At 51.8% G+C, this 20,209-nt stretch overlaps 9 protein-coding genes across 9 annotated transcripts; 6 read left to right on the plus strand and 3 right to left on the minus strand.

The window, feature by feature from the left end:
• Nucleotides 1-477: 477 nt before the first annotated feature.
• HETIRDRAFT_442213 (uncharacterized protein) lies at nucleotides 478-1,309 on the minus strand. Its single transcript, XM_009553695.1, has 2 exons — nucleotides 695-1,309; nucleotides 478-641 (listed from the first exon to the last, which is right to left on the minus strand). The coding sequence occupies exon 1, from the start codon at nucleotides 1,226-1,228 to the stop codon at nucleotides 1,007-1,009; it is 222 nt and encodes a 73-aa protein (XP_009551990.1). The 5' UTR covers nucleotides 1,229-1,309; the 3' UTR covers nucleotides 478-641; nucleotides 695-1,006.
• HETIRDRAFT_430267 (uncharacterized protein) lies at nucleotides 1,294-3,875 on the plus strand (the record flags this gene model as incomplete). Its single annotated transcript, XM_009553696.1, has 4 exons — nucleotides 1,294-1,405; nucleotides 1,549-1,634; nucleotides 1,824-3,160; nucleotides 3,224-3,875. 4 exons carry the CDS (start codon nucleotides 1,294-1,296, stop codon nucleotides 3,873-3,875), a joined length of 2,187 nt encoding a protein of 728 aa, XP_009551991.1.
• A 1,528-nt stretch (nucleotides 3,876-5,403) lies between these two features.
• Nucleotides 5,404-8,402, plus strand: HETIRDRAFT_481189 (uncharacterized protein; the record flags this gene model as incomplete). Its single annotated transcript, XM_009553697.1, has 7 exons — nucleotides 5,404-5,730; nucleotides 5,840-5,964; nucleotides 6,039-6,136; nucleotides 6,194-6,505; nucleotides 6,622-7,205; nucleotides 7,239-7,299; nucleotides 7,647-8,402. 7 exons carry the CDS (start codon nucleotides 5,404-5,406, stop codon nucleotides 7,751-7,753), a joined length of 1,614 nt encoding a protein of 537 aa, XP_009551992.1. The 3' UTR covers nucleotides 7,754-8,402.
• A 568-nt stretch (nucleotides 8,403-8,970) lies between these two features.
• HETIRDRAFT_162497 (uncharacterized protein) lies at nucleotides 8,971-9,343 on the plus strand (the record flags this gene model as incomplete). Its single annotated transcript, XM_009553698.1, has 2 exons — nucleotides 8,971-9,127; nucleotides 9,216-9,343. 2 exons carry the CDS (start codon nucleotides 8,971-8,973, stop codon nucleotides 9,341-9,343), a joined length of 285 nt encoding a protein of 94 aa, XP_009551993.1.
• Nucleotides 9,344-10,896: 1,553 nt separating this feature from the next.
• Nucleotides 10,897-11,850, plus strand: HETIRDRAFT_412124 (uncharacterized protein). Its single transcript, XM_009553699.1, has 3 exons — nucleotides 10,897-11,305; nucleotides 11,362-11,485; nucleotides 11,534-11,850. The coding sequence occupies exons 1-2, from the start codon at nucleotides 11,074-11,076 to the stop codon at nucleotides 11,442-11,444; spliced, it is 315 nt and encodes a 104-aa protein (XP_009551994.1). The 5' UTR covers nucleotides 10,897-11,073; the 3' UTR covers nucleotides 11,445-11,485; nucleotides 11,534-11,850.
• Nucleotides 11,851-12,818: 968 nt separating this feature from the next.
• HETIRDRAFT_412125 (uncharacterized protein) lies at nucleotides 12,819-13,633 on the plus strand. Its single transcript, XM_009553700.1, has 2 exons — nucleotides 12,819-13,150; nucleotides 13,232-13,633. The coding sequence occupies exons 1-2, from the start codon at nucleotides 12,926-12,928 to the stop codon at nucleotides 13,310-13,312; spliced, it is 306 nt and encodes a 101-aa protein (XP_009551995.1). The 5' UTR covers nucleotides 12,819-12,925; the 3' UTR covers nucleotides 13,313-13,633.
• Nucleotides 13,634-14,053: 420 nt separating this feature from the next.
• Nucleotides 14,054-14,829, plus strand: HETIRDRAFT_442219 (uncharacterized protein). The gene is made up of 4 exons (XM_009553701.1): nucleotides 14,054-14,096; nucleotides 14,156-14,226; nucleotides 14,283-14,618; nucleotides 14,690-14,829. The coding sequence occupies exons 1-4, from the start codon at nucleotides 14,071-14,073 to the stop codon at nucleotides 14,695-14,697; spliced, it is 441 nt and encodes a 146-aa protein (XP_009551996.1). The 5' UTR covers nucleotides 14,054-14,070; the 3' UTR covers nucleotides 14,698-14,829.
• Nucleotides 14,830-15,329: 500 nt separating this feature from the next.
• Nucleotides 15,330-16,671, minus strand: HETIRDRAFT_422400 (uncharacterized protein; the record flags this gene model as incomplete). The annotated part of the gene is made up of 6 exons (XM_009553702.1): nucleotides 15,330-15,530; nucleotides 15,593-15,988; nucleotides 16,042-16,283; nucleotides 16,337-16,381; nucleotides 16,448-16,523; nucleotides 16,606-16,671. The coding sequence occupies 6 exons, from the start codon at nucleotides 16,669-16,671 to the stop codon at nucleotides 15,330-15,332; spliced, it is 1,026 nt and encodes a 341-aa protein (XP_009551997.1).
• An 861-nt stretch (nucleotides 16,672-17,532) lies between these two features.
• Nucleotides 17,533-18,627, minus strand: HETIRDRAFT_330024 (uncharacterized protein; the record flags this gene model as incomplete). Its single annotated transcript, XM_009553703.1, has 4 exons — nucleotides 17,533-17,673; nucleotides 17,728-17,875; nucleotides 17,932-18,344; nucleotides 18,406-18,627. The coding sequence occupies 4 exons, from the start codon at nucleotides 18,625-18,627 to the stop codon at nucleotides 17,533-17,535; spliced, it is 924 nt and encodes a 307-aa protein (XP_009551998.1).
• Nucleotides 18,628-20,209: the final 1,582 nt, after the last annotated feature.

Below are 20,209 nucleotides of genomic sequence, written 5' to 3' on the forward strand. Positions count from 1 at the left end.
GATGCGAGCGACTGGCGCACTGGCACAGTCCTTTCTTTCAGGCCCACATGGGAGGCGCAACTCAATGGACCATCAAGTTCAACGAAATGGAGCTCCTGACAATCGTGCGCGCATGTTGAAAAATGGCGCTGCAAGCGCTTTGAAGATATGGCGACGGTGGGGAAGGATGGCAGGACTTTTGAAAGGCCGATCGTACAATGCCCGCTTCATGTCTCGCCTCCAACAAGTCCAGAGCGTCCCACCTTGCGCTTTTGACGGACATGCGAAGCGGCGTGATAGATGCACTCGTCCCCGGCGAGAACGTCGCAGTCCATGATATCAAATCTTATCGGGAATAACTCGTCTGGGTTCGTGTTGCCTGCGGTCACCTAGATTGTTTCTAAGTATACTGGAGAGGTATTGTGAAGCAGAAACGGATGGCACAAATCGAGGCATACATCGTTATCAAAGATCTGGACAATGGCCGCTAAGTTCCACACTGGTCCGTCAAGCCGTCCAAATGCGTCCACTCATCTTTCTGGTCGCTCGACCTACCCTGGGCGCTGCTCTCCCATGTCTGTTTGGGCAGCTTTGAGTCGACGGCGTGGGTGGTTGTGTTGAATCTCTTCAGGCGATGTGTTGGTCAATCGCTGGCGCATTTTCTGGTGTCATTCGATCAGCTGCTACGACGAAGAAAAAAAAATTGGAGTAGTACCCTTGAAACCATGGAGATACTCTCTACAACCCCCTCGTCTGAATACCAATATTCACCGATCATGCATTTAGCCGAGAAAACGCTTGTAAGATCTGCGAGATGACTTGGAGTTCAATCGGCCAAGGTGCCATGGTTTCAAACCAGTCGTGTCGGTGGTCCGTTACTTATCGGATAAAGATCATTTGATTGGGTGTGAGAAGCCATGAAATGCCAGTGTGGCGTCGAGAGGCAAATATGGGTGGGTAGCGGTGGGTTAGCAAGGGATAAGGAACAAGATTTCGGGGCCAGCCCCAACTTGCGGATTGGCCCTTATTAATAAGGACAGTTCACGTATGTCAATTGGATCGCTATCGAGGTTGCCTGTGAAGAAGTTTGAGCATGTCGCAATGAAGAAGACTTGATATTCAGACATGAGGTTGTACCCACGGCAAAATTCGGAAGTATCTTCGAGTGCTCGGCATACTCAAAAATGAAAAAAGGAATGAGGACCATCGTTTTGCCATAAGAGGCTTCAACGCTCCGCCTCGATGCCATCGGTATAAATTTCCCTTAGCATAGTCTACAAAGCGACTCGGCGATGACGAGGCACTCCGAACACTATGGCTCTAAGATGCCCTGATCTCGAGGAAGCTATTCGGAGCGAGCGTGGGGTCTATAACCTCAATCACCGAACGATCAAGTCCGACAAGAACTCAAATACGGACTTTCGAAGTCCTGCCATGATATGACGGCACCAACAGGCAGGTTGCACGTTGTCTGTCAATCAGGGAAAGATGTGATAAAAATGTTCGAGGTGGGAGAAATGAACGACTCGGGTGTAGGGTATCGTTTGGTATTTACTGAAATTTTTGCAGGGTGCGAAGGAGGGCGAGGAGGGGATCTTTACACGAAAGCGAAGGAGGAAAAGGCCGTCGAAACCGACGGAAAAGGTTGGAAGGAGGTGAGTCAGCGTAAGGACCGGGGGAAGCGGCTTATGTCAGCGGCCATCTTTGGGTAGGACACGCACTCTGAGGCTGCGGTCTGCCCATCATCTCGCACAACCATAAGCATCTCCTCCCTCCTTCAACAATAACTTGAGCGTATTTTCATCATCGTCTGCTACGACATGCTCGTAGATAATCCCCTCCAGCCGTCCCCTTTCGTCGTCAATCCAAACGACTTCTCTGAGTTTTTCAACCTCGACCTCCTCGTCGGTGGCTCTTCGTCCCAGCAACAGGGCCAAGGGTCGTCCTCCTCTCGTGCATCATCCAACTCCCCAGCCCTCTCCTTCTCCGCCCTCCCCTCGCCCCCCGCTCCATTCCTCCCAACAATCGTTGACTCGCAAGCGACCGATTTCTTCAACTTTTACCTCGACGATGAGTACACAAAAGTCGATCCACTCGCACCGCCTCCTCCCATCACCGGCGCTCCCTACGACTTCTTCGGCGCCTTTTCGGGCTTGTCGTCCTCGGGCTCGCAAGATGAGAGCAGCCCCGAGTCTGGAACCACCAGTACAGGCCAGTCCCCTCCCCTCGCTATTGATCCCCAGCTTGTCGGCAGCCCATCAAAGCCCATGAGCGATATCGATGAGGAAGAGGAAGGGGAGGGGGGCGACGAGGGCGATGAAGATCACGACGATCTCTTCGCCGCCATCGCCCCAGTGAAGGTCGGCGGCAAGGGCAAAGGTCGCAAGGGCACCGTTCAGTCAGGCGGCGTCCAGAAGAAGCCCATAGTCAGTGCGGTCGTCAAAGACAGCGACAACAAAGACGAGCCAGACGACTGGCGGCCCTCTCCCGAAGAGTACAAGAAGATGTCCTCCAAAGAAAAGCGGCAGCTGCGCAATAAGATAAGCGCGCGCAACTTCCGCGTCCGGCGCAAGGGTGAATCCGCACATTCTTCTCTTCTCCCAAATTTATGTATTCTGACCGCCGTTGCAGAGTACATCACGACGCTCGAAGGCGATATTGCAGAGCGCGATCGCCTGATCGATGCCATTCGTACTGAGCTCGGGTCTACGAAGTCGGAGAACAGCGCGTTGCGGCAGGAAATTTCCGCACTCAAGAAGGCGCTCCTCACGGGTCGTGCCGAATCGCCCGTTCTTCCTCCACCTGGGCCCATCCCTCCCCCCGTCCGCGCCAGCACCACCTCGTCGCCGCTTGTCACGCCCAACATGCACAAAGATCTGCCATCGTCGCCGCGCCTCGCATCCGCTAAGTCGTTCTGGGGTGGGAGTGCGACGTTCGGCGGGATCACGCCCGTGCACACGACCCTCATTCCTGAGTCGTTTGCGCAACCGCTCGCGAACGTCAAGCCTGTGGGCAGCGATCGCTCTATCTCGGCCTCGCTCCAGGAAAATATCAACCCGAGTCTCAACGTCAACAAGGTTGGACTCGCCGCGGCGGCATTCGGTCCGGTCAAGGGCGGCAAGCCTGGCGCGTTTGACGCGTTTGCTGAGAACAATCCGTTCACGATGAAGATGCTCGATGCGTATGTTGATTTCCTCTATTGAAAGTTACAACGTTCTAGTTCTCAATGCTGTGCTTTTTGCAGCTATCGTATGCAGCTTTGGGCACGCATGGCCACGGCACAGCATCAGCAGCAACAGCAACAACAGGCTTTGTCTGCCCAGCCCCCTCATGCGCCCATCACTGGTCTTGCTTCGAACCTCCGCCCACATTATTTCTCTACCGTCAAGCCATCCAGCACACCGCTCTCCAACCACACAAACCTCTCCGCCGTACTCTCCGGCAAACACACGTCCTCCTCTCTCGCGTACCCATCACCGCCGCCGTCGCCGAAGCTCGGCGCGACAGCGCCCCGGGACGTGCAGAACTCGCAGCACGCGCTCATCGCGGCGATGGCATCGCAGACGCTGTTCCAGAAGTTGGGGTCCGCGTTCTGGGAGGCATTCTCCGGCTCGACGCATCCGTCGATGTCCTCGCCGGGGGCATCAGGGTCCAGGCAGCAGGCGTGGGACGCGGAGAAGGTGCGGAGGGTGCTGGAGGGCAAGGCGATCGTGAAGGTCGTGGACATCGAGGATATGCCGACGCCAGCGAGCGCGCCAGCTATGTCGCGCGCACAGGTGCAGACGGCGCCTGTGCAGGCGCCGATGGCAGCGACAGCGAAGGATCGGTGTTCATGTGTTTCTGTCACAGACATCTTGGAGGAGAGTATGCGGGCGTTGAGTTTAGGGAAGAAGTAAGGTGGAGAAGAAAAGAGGGAGCGGGGAGCAGATGGATTTCACAGGGGAGTTGTTGCCGTGTCTTGTTAACCACCGGGGTTTCCGTTGCATATACAGTATGTGCGTCTCCAATTTTGCGCCGTCCTTCCTGGTCGTTCGATGTGCCTTCCAACCCTCCTTCCTTTTTTTCGTTCCTCGTCATCGCCAGGCTTGTCAGCCCCTTCTGCGGGCTCAGTGTCTCGCTTGCACTCTCGTTGTTTGCTCGCTTTTTTTCTTTTTTTCTTCTCGATCCCCCCCTTCCCTCCTTGATCTGTCTTGCCCTGTCCTCATGCATACCTCGGTCCTCGTGGTTCGTTCGTCTCGTCTCGTCTTTGGTTCCGTCTCATCTGCATCTCATAGCATTGTCTTTCGGCGTCGTCGAAAGACGCCCATCCCCTCCTCTCATCTGTCGTCGTGGCGTCCTTCCGTTCGAGTCATCCTTGCATTGTTCCGCTCCCCGCGCCCTCGCGGGCCTTGCGTCGTCTTTCCGTTTCTCATTATTTTATTCGATGGCATTTCGTAATTTGGCATACTTAATCCATCTCGGTTTCCAGCAGCTGTCCATCGATTGTTTTTCCATCCACCTCCATTTCATTCTGCCCTACCCTGCCCCTCCTCGTCCTGCCCTTCCCCAGCTTGATCGCTTTTTTTTGTGATGTCTGTTTGTCTGTTCGTTCGTGGCCTCGTTCTCGGTTTACATATATACACGCGCTCCGCGGCGAAGATCGAGACAGCCAGTTGTATATCAGGGAGTGCCTCGAGTGCTCGAGTACGAATGTACATAAATTTGGAAATCGGATGTTGTGCAATGTCTTCTGTTAAGGCAGCGCTGAATCTGCCCTATCTTCTTATCGTGATCCGAAATCGCTCGATCAGCGCTGGCGCTACTTATACCCTGGGACCATATAGCCAGGTTCGGCGGCACGATAGCTTTTTTCCCTTCCAGAGCATTTGAGTTTTGGGGGTGGGTGGTGGGGGGATGTAGTCAGAGGCATAACTAGCCAATCTTGCTTCCAGCCTTGAAGCTTGACGGGACGGATGTGGGGCCTGGGCTGGCCTGGTCTGAGGATGACCTAGGATGACTCGATGCCGATGTGGGATAGAAGAGGACAGCTCATTGTCCTCTGATCCATCGATCTTTGCTCTCCAAATGGAACAAAGAGCGCGGAGAAGCCCAAGGAACTCCCACCGCGCGAATCATGACTTGCGACTTATCGTAATTCCTCCGTCTGCGGAGAAAACTCGTGGCGTGGTGTATATAAGGCTCTCTGATTGTAAGCGCTGGGACCCTTTGCAAGGCTGCCAGTGGCCACAGTCCATTGCATCTCCATCTCCATCGCAGAAGGTCAACAAACGTGAGTAAGCATGCCGGAACAATTGATTTTACGTAACCCCGCGACCGCCTTTGTATGTGTCGTGCCGGGAGTGTCCATTGCCGCCCAAGTTCAACTACTCTTCCCCCTCTCTTTGTTCCCCTTCCTCCCTCCCTTCCTCCTCCTCTTCCTCCACCATGTCTGATGACCCGCGCGCTACCTACCCCGCCTCTCTTCCTCCACCTTCCTACACTCTTAAAAACGGCCTCGCCCAGCTTGATGTTTCCAAGTTCAATTTTGACGTAGACTCTGACTCGCTCTACTCTCCCTCTGAGAACGGTACCTTTCTTGAAGAGCTCGAAGGGACTAGCGAGGGCGAGGGCGAACACGGCCGCGGTGGGATAGCTGCAGGGCGCTTGCCCGAGGAAGTGTATGTCAGTACGCTTCCGCTGTGGAGGAACGCGCTCAGGAGAAGATTGGTCTCGTGCGTCGAGTGGGAGACCGGCGTCCTCGCGAGCATGCAGGTATGTCTTTTCTTCGACAACACGAGGTGCAGGCGCACAGCTTCTAGTCGCATGGAGGGATCATTTGCTCACGGTCTATTTCCTACTGGCGCCCCTAATCCCTATTTAGGACCGCGTGCGAACCCCATGGCTTGACATGTACTTTGTATACACTTCGACGCTCGGGACACACACGTTCTTCATGTTTTTCCTGCCTGCGCTATTTTTCTTTGGGTACGAAGACCTTGGGCGAGGGTGCGTATCCAGGCTGTTCGCGCGCATATCCGTCGGTGGTCATCTTAACGCTACTTGCCATATGCTCTGCGCAGACTTGTCTATGCGCTTGCGCTCGGTGGTTATTCCTCGTCTTTCCTGAAGGACCTCGCCTGCTCTCCGCGCCCCTTCAGCCCACCCGTGTCGCGACTAAGTACGTGACGTTGGATTCTTATTTATTTAGCAGCTCGTTTTCTAATGATCGCTCTAGCGATCGGCTCGCACCACCTCGAGTACGGGTTTCCCTCCACGCACTCCACAAACGGGACCTCCATGGCACTCTTCTTCCTTGCGCACGCGCACACCCTACTCGTGTCTGACCTAATCTCACTTCGCGCGTTTGTTACGTGCGTCGTGTTTTTGGTCTTCTATGTATTTAGCATTGTCGGCGGGCGGCTGTATACGGGTATGCATGGCTTTATCGACTGCACGGTCGGTGTGACCCTCGGCGCGTCGACGTGGGCGCTCCAGTGGGCGGTGATGCCTGTCGTGGAACGCTGGGTCGCTGGGAGCGGCTGGAGCGGTGAGTGTCTTTTCTTTTGTCCTCTTCTATAGGCAGCTCGTGCACGTGTGCCTTCTGAGTGTTTTTATCTTCATCAAAATAATTAAGAATGCTGACGTGCCACTGACCGTGCTCAGGTCCTCTTCTCGTAACCGCGCTCTGCCTCTTGCTTGTCAACCAGCACCCGCAGCCGGTCGACGATTGTCCCTGTTTCGAAGACGCTATCGCCTTCATCTCTGTGATGCTCGGCATCCTTCTTGGCAAATGGTTCTCCGCGCAATACCCCGCGTTCGACCCGTCCACGTTCCCGCCCTCGTCTTACCCCGCCCTCTCCTTCGCGCATCCTAACACCATCATAGTCTTCGCGAGCATGTCGCTTCTGAAGCTTGCCACGGGCATTCTCGCCATCTTCGCGTTCCGTCTGCTAGCGAAGCCTGCCCTGCACGCTGCTCTGCCGCCGCTGTTCCGTTGGCTCGCAAAGACGGTGCGGCTGCCGAACCGGCGGCACTACACGCCCGCGACGGAGTACGCGCGCGGCCCGCCGGCCGATCTTCGACCGATTCCGAGTGTGATGGATCTCACGCTGGAGATTCGCGAGGTCGGCGGCGAGGGGGAGGGAATGGCGAGCGCGCGGAGGGCGGCGGGGTCTGGGGGTGTGGCGGTGCAGAGAAGGGGGATGGCAGGTAGGAGGGCGGCGGGGTGGGAAGAGAAGGGGGGAATTGTGTACGACAAGAACAGGGCGGTTGTATTTGAGGAGGCAGATGAGGGGGGCGCGGAGGGCCTGGATGATTTCGTGAAGCATTATGATGCGGATGGTGCGTGGCCGTCTGTTGTCTGTCTCTTCCTTTCTATCTGATTTCTCTTCTCTCTCTTCTTACTTCCAATTTCCTTCACTCATTTGTGCTTCTCATCCTTCATTCGTGCTCGCTATCGGGTTCTCTCCTTTCGCTCATCCTTCTTTCGCTTGTGCTTCTGCCGTCTCTTTTTTTTCCTTTTCCTTTCCTTTTCGTCAAATTTCATTCTTCTTCTTGCTTTTTTCTTGTTTCTTTCTTTCGTTCCTCTTTCCGTTCTCTTTTCGTTTCCGTTTTTTTTTCGTTCATCTGTGAACACAACCTCTGGTGCTGATGTCGCTAATGTCCTTGTCGGACGTCCTATTTTTTAGTGTTGACGAAGGTGTTCGTCTACGCTGGGATCGCTATCATCTCCATGATCTGCATGCCTACCTTCTTCCAGACGATCGGGTGGGGTGTGCGGCCAGTGTTCGAGTGAGCGGACCGTCTCACCGCCCATCACTGCCGCCGCCGCGGCATAGGCACCGACAAGGACGCGCTTCTCTAGGCTTCATTCATAATGACGGTAACGAAGGATACACAAGACGACAGTAACTTACAAGCTCAGATAACGATCACGCTCACCGTGCTATACACCGGTTGCCACTACTGCAGACGCGACCCCCACCGCCACGTTCAATTACGCTACGTCCCACCAACGATTTCGCATCATGGTCTCGCGGATCTTTGTAATGGTTTGGCTGTCTCTCGTCCTCTTTTGGCTGGTTTCCTTCTGTTTGCCTCGCGGCTCCTTTCCCACATATTAACAACTTTGCTATCCCTGTTTACTTATTGGCGTGTTGGAGATAATGACGTGGCATCTGTCGTCAGTAGGCCCATTCGTAGGGTTGGCGATCGGTGGTATATAAGCAAGCCTCCCCTTGCCTAGAGACCACGATTCTCCGGTCGCCCGATACCCCTTCTCTCTCCCTCTCTTCGTCCTCTCATCTATGAGAATCGAATCGTGGCCATTGGTCAGGTTTTATTCTGGCTCTTTCTCAGTTGTGCACGACAACGATGTCTACCTTTCCTTGCCTGTGTTATCTATCTATCTATCTATTCTGATTTGATCTCTTTTCTTTTCGCTCATCGGCGCGAAATGTTCGCGTAGCATGATCTTCCATGCATACTTCATCTGATCATCCGGTTTGTATCTCTGTCTTTTTCTTTGTTCATTGACTCAATCTATATTCATTGCTAATAGCATGGTACGTGTGTTTCGTTTCACCCATGATCAAGTTTCGAGCTAATGCTCGAACGTAGGATTTTCATCACATACATTGTATACAGCTCGTACAGCTCGTGAGATTAGTATCAGCCAAAGTGACTCGCCTCGACCAAGTTCCTCAGGGCCAAGGAGTCCTGAGCCTCGATAGACGCCGCAACTTTTCAGAGACCCTCTCGCGCGAATATGCAGTCCAAGGGATCAGGTATGGAGGCATTCAATATTGCGGCATCTACTACATGTCGTATAATTGTCTTGCAGGATATATCGGATCAAGTCTACAGCATACTTGGTTCAAATAAGTCTTCCGTCATGACCAAGTCGCTTGACGTTAACGTTCTTGGCAAGAACCATGCGCATGAGATGCATTCAACACCTTTTCTTTTTTGCAGCGGCAAAACTCGTTTGTACTCGCAACAAACTCGAAAGCGATGTTCGGACGATCGGAACTTGCCCTTAACATGTGTTCTGCCGGCGCAGAAGTCTTCGGCACCGTTAGGGTTACTAACGCTGTCTGGCTTTCACAGCGGTGGATTGAGCCTTATCCCCGTGCCCTCACAGCACTGCTTCTGGACTGCACTGACTCTGGTGCGTGCTTCCACTTTGCCTACGTTGCTTGACTTTAAGCTCATCTCTCGTTGCGCTTTGACATAATCATCCTTCATTCACTCGTTAGCTGTGGAGGCGGGAGACAGGGGATTGCATTTCGAGCGCACTGATGAGGCTACACGTAAGGCTTTAGATCTGCCGCCCAAGAAAAAATGGCACACACCGGGATCCATGGCTGCAACATCGACTATATGAGGCTGAGTATGAAACCCTGTTCTCAATGGGTACATTGTCCCACGCCGGTATCGCATCGCTTCTTATACATCCCTCCAACGTTTGCCCCCGCTCCGTCCCTCTATATATCGGGGACTGTGTCTGCAGTCCCCTGTATCCCCTCCGTGCAACTGAACTGAATTTTTGACATCTCAATATTGAACAGATCCTACCATGCCCCCCAAACGATGGACCACAGACGCCGAGCTGCAGTGGTTGCGCGACCGAGTCCTTCAGGACTATGCTCTACAAACCAAGCAAATGCTACCGGGCTGGAAGAAACAGGTCGTCCTGGACTTCCAGCATGCTTTCCCTCCCGTACAGCGCGTGTTGACGGCAGATGGAGAGATATTGGAGACGCCAGAAGAGATGAATCAAAGGGTGGGGAGGGTACCCGGGGTGGGCGTCTTCGCTTTTTTGGCCGCTTATATGTGGAGACTCACTCGATGATGTCAGAGGGTTCGAAAGTGGATTGACAACCACGCCGATAATGTCATTTCTCCCGATCTTGCATCGACGACACCTTCAGCGACGTCAGCGACGCCATTGGCTTCGAGTGCCCCTTACCCGAAGTCATCGAAGCGGACCAGAGCCAAGAGTGCCAGGGATCTGAGCTACCAAGACCCGCGTGTCAAAGAATACAGCGCACTGCTGAATGCCTTGAACAAGGAAACCCCTCTCAGCAACCAAGAACGCACCAGATTGATGAATCAGTTTGTGACGGATATGATGAAGACGGATGCCATCAATAAGAAATACACGGAGATGGCGATGGGATTCAAGGGCGGCTCCCGGCAGCAAAACCTCAGCCTCGCGGACCTAGTCCCTCGACAACCGAACTTCATGTTAGTACACGATTCATCTCCTCTTCATCGCTGAAGATCGCTGATCACCAACTACGTAACCTCTTCCCACCAGCTCTCCGGTTGGGTGGATGGCCCATGCTGATCATCCTGCAAGTTTTGGCCACGATGGTCACCGAAGGCGGAGGTGCATTGTCTTTATTTGAGTATAATTCCTCAGAGTTGAATCCCGTGTTCAGTTCGGTGGTTACGACGGTGTCGTCCTTCAGCCCAGTGTCGAATTTTTCATTCAAACCAAACGAATTCGACACTGGCCCATTGGGCGCATTTACCCCGTTGTCCAGCGTTGCAACGCCATTTTCTAACGACACCCATGCAGAGGACGCGGTGGAATCTTCAGAGTTCATCTCATCTTGCGATTTTCCATCCAATGCCAATCAGTTTTCATCTGGAGAGCCTCCTGCGCCACCCATCGATAACCCTAATACAGCTCCCTCGCCATCGTCCTACAACCAAACTACCCCAGACCCAGCTTTCGCCTTGGCTATAGCCCCTTCTCCTACGCTCCTCAATGCACCCGCCCTTCCTCTGTTCGAGATATCCGTTCCGCACCAAGACGCCGCGGATACAAGGGATGCACCCTCTCCAGTCGAGCTTCCGCCAGATTCATCCTATGCTCCGACTGCGCGTGAATGTGATTTCACTCAAGCGCCCACTCCCATCCGGCGTCGTCTGCCATCCCTCCAGTCCTCGCTGGCAGGTGCCTTTGACTTCATAGAGAGACCAACACCCGTGGCCTATGCTGGTCACCCTCGTCCGTATGATCCTTACTCAATTGCGTCATCGCATGGCTATACCACCCCTAACACTCCCGCCACCGAAACACACTTTATACCACGATACGACGATATGTACGGCTCTCGTGAGGCTCGGGATGCATACTCGGATCCTTTCAATGCTTCCCACATTCAGGCGCAGCCTACGACGACCTCATACCCCCAAGAGCCCAGCGCTCTCACCTTCCCACCTAACATGTATCCTCTCACCTTCCCACCTAACATGTATCATCCTACGAACACAGTTGGTGGCCCCCTGCCATACTATAGCCAACGTGACTCGATCCCCTTTGAGCCTCCAAATGGTGAATACCTCCCGCCCTACACTCACCTCCACGTTTGTTTACTTATAGCCGCCTAGACTCGCACTCAGTTGCGACTATGAGCTTATATCATCCCAAACCCAACGCGCTACCCCCCTACTTCCCATACGACCTGAACTAGCCCCGCTTTCGAGCTCAGCCAATGATTACGAAATGCATAGGGTGAGTACTTGGCTCTCCTCAGGAGTGCTGGATCTCACAATCCTCCAGATAGAATCAAAGCAATGTATAACAGTGTGACCGTGCACACAAATTCGTTCTATTGCACACGCGCGCAAGTTGAGATGATATATTGTATCGATTCATTGGCCTCATCACACAGTCGCCTCGGACGCCATCCATACCATTCTCATAGCATTATTCATTAACCATCTATCATCCGTCTGACATACTGCTATCAATGGCTGGTCTGTATTGTTGTGCTCAGTGTTGATTACTGATGTGGAGTCGCGCTCCGATACGATGTTTTCCAGGGTTCGCGCATATTACTACTAATTGCTCTCCGAGAGAGTAATGGGTTTTTTGGGAGATGGGATTTGGATTGTAATTCTTGTTTTGTATCAAGAATGTAATGTTCGGGAATGCACTAGTCTCCGTGGCTGACCTTACACAGAAGATAGTCGTTCTGTGTATAAGGTCTGCTTCCAAATGCTGGGGCCTTGCAGGTAGTACTGATTTCGGCATTTGCCGCTCTCAAATGATGGACTTTGCCGCTCTCAAATGATGGACTTTGCCGCTCTCAAATGATGGACTTTGCCGCTCTCAAATGATGGACTTTGCCGCTCTCAAATGATGGACTTTGCGAGGAATGTGACACCTAACCTGACGCACAAGGGGAAAATGCTTACCAGCTAGATATATAGTGCCCACTAGATATATTTTTGTTTGGTGCAATAGGCGAGTTGGAATGAATGGTTGTATTTTGCTCCGGTCGCTGGTTCGAGTCCAGCCCAAAACACCATCCATTGTGCTCAAATCTTTTCATCACTATTATTCTATGCTTCTACCTTTCTATGTCAATTAAATTCCTTTCTGAGCATCAAGGCTGCCCGTAAATGATATTTTGAGCTTTCTCTTAACCTGAAAGTGCTACTTTGCACGTGGGTGAGCTGAGTTTGAAAAGATATCAAATTCAGGCCGAAATGCCTACTATCTGCAAGGGTGTGTGATTTGGAAGTAGCCTAGGAATGCACGAGTGGTAGCAGAATGATTTGAGAGCTCGCAATTCCAGCCGTTTCCCTCCCGAGACTCTGCCCAAATTGAGCAGAATCTGTGCAAAACACGCTCTGATATTTTGCTCATGTCGAGATTTTGGTCACAAGATTGTGAAGATCCGTTCTTTCACACGACTTTATGTTGAAACTTCCACGGACCAGACCAGCCTCATTGATTGCACGCCGCTGCGGCGCACCATGCAGTGCCACGCAAGCACGAGGCCGAAAAAATCCGTACATATAAGTATCGTGCATGGACTGTAGGACCTGCATCGCTGGCTCAAAGGCGACCCTCCTGCGAATCGCTGACCCCGGCAGCTAGATTCGTCTCCGCTATCATATCTGGCAGATCGATCCAGATCGGTTGAGATCAACCATCGTCTCCGTAATGCCTGCCGCCAGCTTCAGGTGGGATCTCGAAGAGGAACTATGGTTGAAGCAACGTGTTCTGGAGGAATATCCTGAACAGTCGGAAGCTACTCGCCCTGACTGGTACCGGCAGGTCATCACGGACTTCAAGGATCGATTCCAGCATGTGCCAACACCTACGGACGGGGATTTCGACAGGCTCATGGAGGGGGACGAGGGCGATAAATGGGATAAAGCCCCGGAGGTACGATCATTTTCATCTTCCCTCTTGTCCGCTTCACGTACAGACAAACATGTTCGACTTTGAACACACTCGGCTGCACAGAGGATGTTCAAAATTGACCACTTTTGGATCTGTACCTGTGCGGCTTATGAGCCACCGTCGAATGACAGCAGCGCTTACTAGAATTTCCATTCGGGTTCATTTCAGAGGATCAAGAAGTGGATCAAGAATCATCGTGCGCAGATCCTGGACCATCCAAAGTCAAACAAATACACGGCGAAGGCTATCTCGGTTCCTAAGTCTCCCCCGCGTGCACGCTCGAAGTCGCCGCGAGACCTTTTGCTCAAGTACGACGCCGCGGTCCAGGACAAGAGGATAGAACTTAATGCTCTCCGGAAGGACAATCTACTCACTCAGGCACAGGCGATGAGCCTACTGGGCAAATTTGCTACAGAAAGGCTAGAAATTCCGGAAGTCAACGCCAAATTCCGTAAGATGGCCCAGGAACAGACCAGGAAGGCCAAGCCTGCCGTTAGCTCATTCAGACCAGCGGAGCAGACAGAGATTCAATGTGATGATGCTAAGCGTCGTTCGGACTGCTCTCTGCAAAAGTAGGATTTACTTTCGTTTGAATTTCGTTTCTCATCAGTTCAATCAATTGTAACAGGAGACAACAAAATTTCTACGTCAATACTCAAAGCTTATCTCAGGACCTTTTGAAACATCTGGAGGGTGCTACATTGGAGTTTCGCTCTTCGAGTCCGTCACGCAGGCGCTCAAGGTCTTCAACGCCTCCGCTGGATGAACGCAGGTATATCTGATCAGCTATATCCCTTAATCACGGTCATAATAATTGAGTCGTTAGCAGCACACGCCGACACGTTGATAAGAGCGTGGGGGACTCCGTCGCTGATCATGATATATATAAGTCAGCTCCTTCGATGAAATGCACGAATCAACCAAGCAGGCAAGTCTTTGTTGCACTGGTTTTGGCGCTGTGCGCTCGTAACTTCACACCCTTCATAGAGACAGCTCGGTTCCCAATACAGATACCATCTCCAAACAAATCAGTGGCCCGGGCTTGTATCTGGTCTATGGTATGGAGGTGTCTCCGCGCCTACTATCTCGCCGCAATATCTCCCTTTGTTCACAGGACCCATCGTCAAAGATACTCTACCAGATAAAGAGGATCACTCGCCATCAACAAGCCCGGCTCATCTTAACGAGACATCGGAGCTTGTTCCACACGATCAATCAGATAAAGGCCAATTTAACGAGGAAGTTCGTACGGATGCGTGCAGGCCCATCCCGATTCCAAGTCCACATCTTTGGAAGACAGAGAAATCTTCGACGGACAATGATAATATGGATGACGATGACATCCCGGGCCTCGTTTCCGAAGACGAGATGCGGGCTGATCTATCTGAACCGAACCACGTCCCTCCGAAGCTCTTCAGAAAGGGAAAGCAGCCCGCAAGACCCCTGAATGGCGAGTCACTCTTTCTTCCACTGGTTGATACATTTCTGGACCACGGCGTTGACGGGCTCCTCACTAACCAGATTTATGACAATCTACAATCTACCCTCACCTTCTTTTCGCACCCACTTATAGTTTACGACAGCATCTGTTCGAGCTACATCGCCACCGGAGCTGATGTCTTTCCGTTTGACCGATAAATTCATCATACGAGTACTGCATGCCTGCGAGAAAGTCATTCATCACTGCGTTGTCTGAGCATCTCGCACGCGCTTTGGTTGAGTTTTGGTCATTGTAATGAAACCCGGACTTGTGTCCCTGCAATCCATTACAGAGCCAGATGTCTTTCGGTAAATGATCACCTTGACGATATATCTGTTTCAAATAAATATTCAAGAGCTGAGTTATAGTAAGACTTTCGCGATAAAAACCTGAAGTCCGTGGCAACACCTGATACAAGAACTCCGGCCACAAGAGTCCTACTAATAAATATTCAATCAAAGTCTGTAGCATATAAAAGAAACCCGTCAGACCGGTACTCCTGCTACAAGAGACCTAGTACAGAGGAGATGCCACGCGAGCTCTTCAACAGCGACTGAACAACAGCGACTGGGGGATAAATTACAACTGATAACCTGCAAAGTAAAAGCTTAGAAAACCAAGGGATAAGGTAGCAGCACGAGGATTGTTGCTGGCCAGAGCGGCCATGAGAATGCTTGGGAACTATGGCCTGCGACGAGTAATATAATTGAACATCACATCATGCAGCTCGCCCCTGACGACTCTCGCGCGGCTAGTGTATGAATAATCTTGCCTGCGTTCGAGGAGATTGATCCACACACTACCCGTAGAGTCCACTTCTGCACCAAGCGCCTCGACCAAGCGGTCATCAACAATACCGTTCAATAGGCTGCGACCTTGATTCTGGGAATCGTCGACATGAGCGCAATTAAATTTCGGCTCCCAAAAGATAAAACGAGGATTACCTGGCTCGTGGCAGGCATCGATGGCGACGCATGAGTTGGGTATAATGTTTCCATATTGGAAATATAAGCGCCTGTGACGACACCGTAGGCGCTTGGGACCGTTGATGCATTCGTTTGATGAGCTGGGGTATTGTGCTGAGAGGGGGTATACTGAGGACCATGACGGGTATCCGAGGTAATGCTTGCGGCGTGTCGTTGTCCGTGCGTGAAGTCGCCGCTGGGTAGCACAGAGACCGGAGCACGAGCTTGTCCTGCTGCCTCTGTTGAAGGCACAGCGTAGAGTGTCGAGGTCACGTAAGCGTTCGGAACTGAGGTATCTCTCGTGTAGGGGGTATATTGTGCATCTTGAGGGGCGTTCATGATGCTATTCGCCAGCTCTTGGGGAGGTACATTTGTCTACGTATAGACTTGTCAGAAAAGAGTATATACCAAATTTTCTCGAAACAGACCGAAGTGGAGGCTGGAAAACGGGGGGCAGAGGAAGTAAACATTGGAGACTGAGCAGCCACGTGTCCTGTAGAACCTGGAGAGAAATATGTTGGCTGAGCGGACCCATTCGTGGAAGACATTCCTGGTGTCGCCAAAACCTGGGTAGGGTGACTATATCGTGGTCCGGACGTCGACGATGGAGTATTTGGAATTGCTAATCTGCTACCCAAATTGAACGTCGTGTTTTTAAACGAGAGATCGCCTATGAACAAGATCAACATACGGAAACTGAAACAAAAGTAAAAATATATTCACCGGCGTAATTGTTTCCAGCTGCAGAATCCACGTATTGAGCAGAAACTGTATAGGAGTCAATGATCAGAAGCTGTTCCAATTTCCGGGTCAATCGCATCCACGGGAGCTCACCCGATTGAGGTGATTGGGAGTCAAAAGTGTGATCCCATAATTTAGGATAATGGTTTCGCACCCATTTATCAATCCTCTAATGTTGCTTCAGCAGATGAGCAAAGTTCACGCAGAATAAAGGAAAAGAGATGTTGCAAATTCCATAGGTTAGCACATACCGTAGGGATCCTGGTTTTTCTCTCGAAAAACTCCTCGTCAGTCTCCCAAATCCCGCCTTTCTTCATACGACTTGGAGGAAAAGCCCGCAGGAAAGCACTGACGAGCGAACTCATCCAATGCTTACGATCTTGAGACCCGCCCCGCGTCATATGCTGTCGCAGCCACTCTTCTTCTTGAAGTGTCCAACGGAACATTTTAATTATGCGAAGAGGATAACAAGACTCGAGGATGAGTGTCCAAGAGAGAAAGGATGTGCGGTATATTCCAAAGGACCAGCCATTTACAATGATGCAGTTGGGCATTGACGTGGTCTACACGCTTATGCCTCGAGGCATCCGTCGATGGTCGCGCACAGGCTTCGTCGGAGGCATATCCCATCCCTTGGAAGCTCGAAGAAGAACCCAACATGTACTGGTGTCCACGGAGAGGGTGGTGTCTACTAGCTACTAGTCGAAGTCCAGGCTTGATCTAGCTTGGAGCACGTTGTTTGTGCACGATGCTATTCATAAGCGGCGCCGCGGCGGACCGGTTTCAACCATGTGTCACCTTTCATGTCCCGTTATAGATGTTGAGCCTCCCCTTGCGTTCCGCAAATGGAGGCTCCTCGAAATTCCTTTGATTGGCTCTCATAATCACGCAGAAGGCTCACGTAGCATATGCAAATTAGATTGTAATGCATATACGGATGGACTTTTGTGTACACAACGATGCGGGAACGGCGTGTTCGATGACTTGAACACGAGTGTTTGGTTCGGAGGGGATGTCGTTCACAGAACCCGACCCTAAATCGATATCCAAACACGGATGCAAAGGGATACCGAAATCGCGAACGAATAAATTGATTGCATCAAGCAATATATCATGAGAAGAAAGTCTGCTCTGAGCATACTTATGTTCAATTCCAAGAGTGGACGTCAATTCACACTCTACCAGCCCAAGGAGTTCTCGGCATTAGGGTGCGAGTCGTCCAGCAGCGCAGACGGGGAGTTTGGTTGAGGAATAGTAGGTGATGTGTTTAATAGTGTGGGTAGCATGTCCGTCGGAAAGGTGTACGTATAAGTATGATCCTAAATGTTATCAGCACAAGCGAGCTTCGCCAACGAAAGAAGTAATCCACATACCAGCACAACATTGTCTGCCGCTTGCGCCTGCTCCTCCACAGGGAAGAGATCCTCCGCATAATGAATATGATCGTCGTTCAACAGCATGAGGAATTCATGAGAGTAGTTAAAAGACTCAGAGGCGACGGTCCGGTCGACTGTGAGCGATCTGAGGCATCATCAACATGGGCATCGGGTGGCGGCACATCGATGCATGCAACGTACTCAAAGTGATGTGTAAAGGAAGGACCTGCGACTGCCTCAGGATGAGGAGCGGGCGGCTGAGCGATATGAAGAGAATCTGTCGACTCGACGGAGGCAGTGATTTGATGACGACTTTGGTTGAACTCGTCCGCCATCGCTTTGCACAGCGCTTTGACTTCAGGAAGGGCGAGCCGCCCCGACACAAACCGACCGAATTGAGCCATCTTTTGGGCTTTCGTGATTTTGCCTTCGCGATGCAGCTTATTCAACTCGGAATGCTTGTGGACGGTGAGCTGGTCGCCTTTGAGAATGAAGTCGCGCGGGCTCTTGGCCCGAGTACGAGTGCGAGTACGGCGGCTCGGAGACAAAATGGATGGGGATGTAGGTCCATGCAAGACTCTATTATGGTGATTTCGGATCCATGTACGGACCCTCTGAAGGATGATGGTTAATGTTTAGCACAAGGGTAAATAATATATCACAGGTCCGACGTACAGTCTCTACCTTGCGCCAGCGCTCTTCAAGTTCTTCGTCGCTCTCCAGCCTCCCCTTAAGCTCTCGCTTCTCCCTTGGAAATTCATCCATAAAGTCTCGGGCAATCCCTCGAGACCAATTGTAGCGCGTCGCGTCGGTTTGGTATGTGTACTCTGCGCGGACACGAGTCTCGAGCCACGACTTCTCGGCTGGGGTGGTCCATTCTAGATGGGGCATTGTCATTGGTATGAGAGTGGGTTCTGAGAAAGACAATCGAGATCAGAAAGTGTTTGCTCCAGAAACATATGCTCTACCTCGAAGTTGATGCACAAAACGGGCTTCGCGGATGGTCTTGGAGAAGGTGTGCAATATCACGACGCCAGTGCCGGGGATTTATACGGTGCAGAGCCCAGGTGACATAGCCAGTAGTCGTACAGCGGGCCAACCACAGCTAAAGAACGAAACTAGCGAGTTGAGAGTGAGGCAGTCAAGTCGTTGACAGCGAATGTAGTTAGAGTAGAAATAGGTAAGTAGCTAGAGGATTGCCCTGCCATGCTGAAGTAGACCAGACGACTGGAGGCGGGATAGCTCGTCTTATTCTGGTACCCACGAGGCGCCGGTCGACCACGAGGAATGTGCAATGCGCTAAATACATAACAAGCAGCTAGATTCCGATCAACGTGAGTGTCTTGGATATTACGAGACCTGTTCTTTGAATTTTGTTAGGGATATACATAACGTCAGTGCGGTTAAGGTGGTCGACATGAGATGCACGAGGAAGGAGGGGAGGGACAGGAGGGGAGGGAAGTAGCGTTCAAAGTAGACGATAGTCGATGCTGTAGTCGAGGGGTGGTCGATGATGTAGCCGAGGGACGGTCGATGCTGTAGTCGAGGGACGGAGCCCACATGCCGAGGGAGGGACGCACAGCACTCGCCGACGAGCACAGCTAGAGAAACAAGTTGATCACGAAGACATCCAATGTCAGGCATTAGAAAACCGGACCGCAGGAGGCAAGGTGTCGCCTACTTCATAATCAGGTTTGCTAACAGGAGGCGGGGTCAGCGTGGGAAATGGCAGAAGCCTTGAGAGACAGAGCAGTAGACAGGGCTCTTATTGATGGGCGCAAGGTGTGAACTTCGTGGTCTAGACTAGTGCCGACTAGCATTCGCGTCGCCGTTAGTTTCGCGGTCCTCGCGTGAAGGGGAAGAAAGAGGATGAGACAAGGGCAAAACGGGGAGGGGGAGGGGACAATTTGATGGAGGGGTGTCCGTGCGCGATTCCATGCCGGGAGATAAAGACATATTTTGTTTGGTGACGTTTATCATTGTTAATGCTAAACGCCCTAAGGCTGTAGCTTAGCAGCGAATTTGATCAGCTGCTATCGTCCAGTCACCAACGACTCTGCATGTCTCGTACTTCGGAACCAAGTCGGATGACATGTCATTCAGCGCCTATCGAAGGACATCACGAAGGGAAGTTGAGGGCAGCACTCAGGGTAGCTGGTTGGCTTGCGACTATATCCAGTCTTCAAATTTCGCATTCGCCAAAGAAGTGTTTTGATCTACCTGTGGCTTGTGAGTGCCAAAGCTGTAGTTGCCAGTGAGACTACCTGAAATCTGTCATTAACTTTGATCTCTTTTCTAGTAGGAGAGAAGACCATCAACACACACCTAGGAGGCGTGGAAAGGATGGACCTCTCAACTTAATCCCATAAGATTACAAGGCGAGCGACTTCGGCATCAGAATAGAAGCAGTCTGAGATCCGTGCAGCACTATGCCGTTCGCCCGCCGTTAACATGGCAAGTCCGCAAGTCCTGACGTAAT

The sequence above is a fragment of the Heterobasidion irregulare genome (assembly GCF_000320585.1).
Source record: "Heterobasidion irregulare TC 32-1 unplaced genomic scaffold scaffold_12, whole genome shotgun sequence".
Taxonomy (NCBI): domain Eukaryota; kingdom Fungi; phylum Basidiomycota; class Agaricomycetes; order Russulales; family Bondarzewiaceae; genus Heterobasidion; species Heterobasidion irregulare.

What these genes read in the sequence shown, in the direction of transcription:
- HETIRDRAFT_442213 (XM_009553695.1), bottom strand. Translation starts at nt 1,228, where the DNA reads ATGGCATCGAGGCGGAGCGTTGAAGCCTCTTATGGCAAAACGATGGTC.
- HETIRDRAFT_412124 (XM_009553699.1), top strand. Translation starts at nt 11,074, where the DNA reads ATGTACGGCTCTCGTGAGGCTCGGGATGCATACTCGGATCCTTTCAAT. An exon ending in CCCCTTTGAGCCTCCAAATG is followed by an intron (nt 11,306 to 11,361) that starts GTGAATACCTCC and finishes ATAGCCGCCTAG; the next exon opens with ACTCGCACTCAGTTGCGACT.
- HETIRDRAFT_412125 (XM_009553700.1), top strand. Translation starts at nt 12,926, where the DNA reads ATGCCTGCCGCCAGCTTCAGGTGGGATCTCGAAGAGGAACTATGGTTG. An exon ending in AATGGGATAAAGCCCCGGAG is followed by an intron (nt 13,151 to 13,231) that starts GTACGATCATTT and finishes TCGGCTGCACAG; the next exon opens with AGGATGTTCAAAATTGACCA.
- HETIRDRAFT_442219 (XM_009553701.1), top strand. Translation starts at nt 14,071, where the DNA reads ATGAAATGCACGAATCAACCAAGCAG. An exon ending in TGCACGAATCAACCAAGCAG is followed by an intron (nt 14,097 to 14,155) that starts GCAAGTCTTTGT and finishes CACCCTTCATAG; the next exon opens with AGACAGCTCGGTTCCCAATA. An exon ending in GGGCTTGTATCTGGTCTATG is followed by an intron (nt 14,227 to 14,282) that starts GTATGGAGGTGT and finishes CTTTGTTCACAG; the next exon opens with GACCCATCGTCAAAGATACT.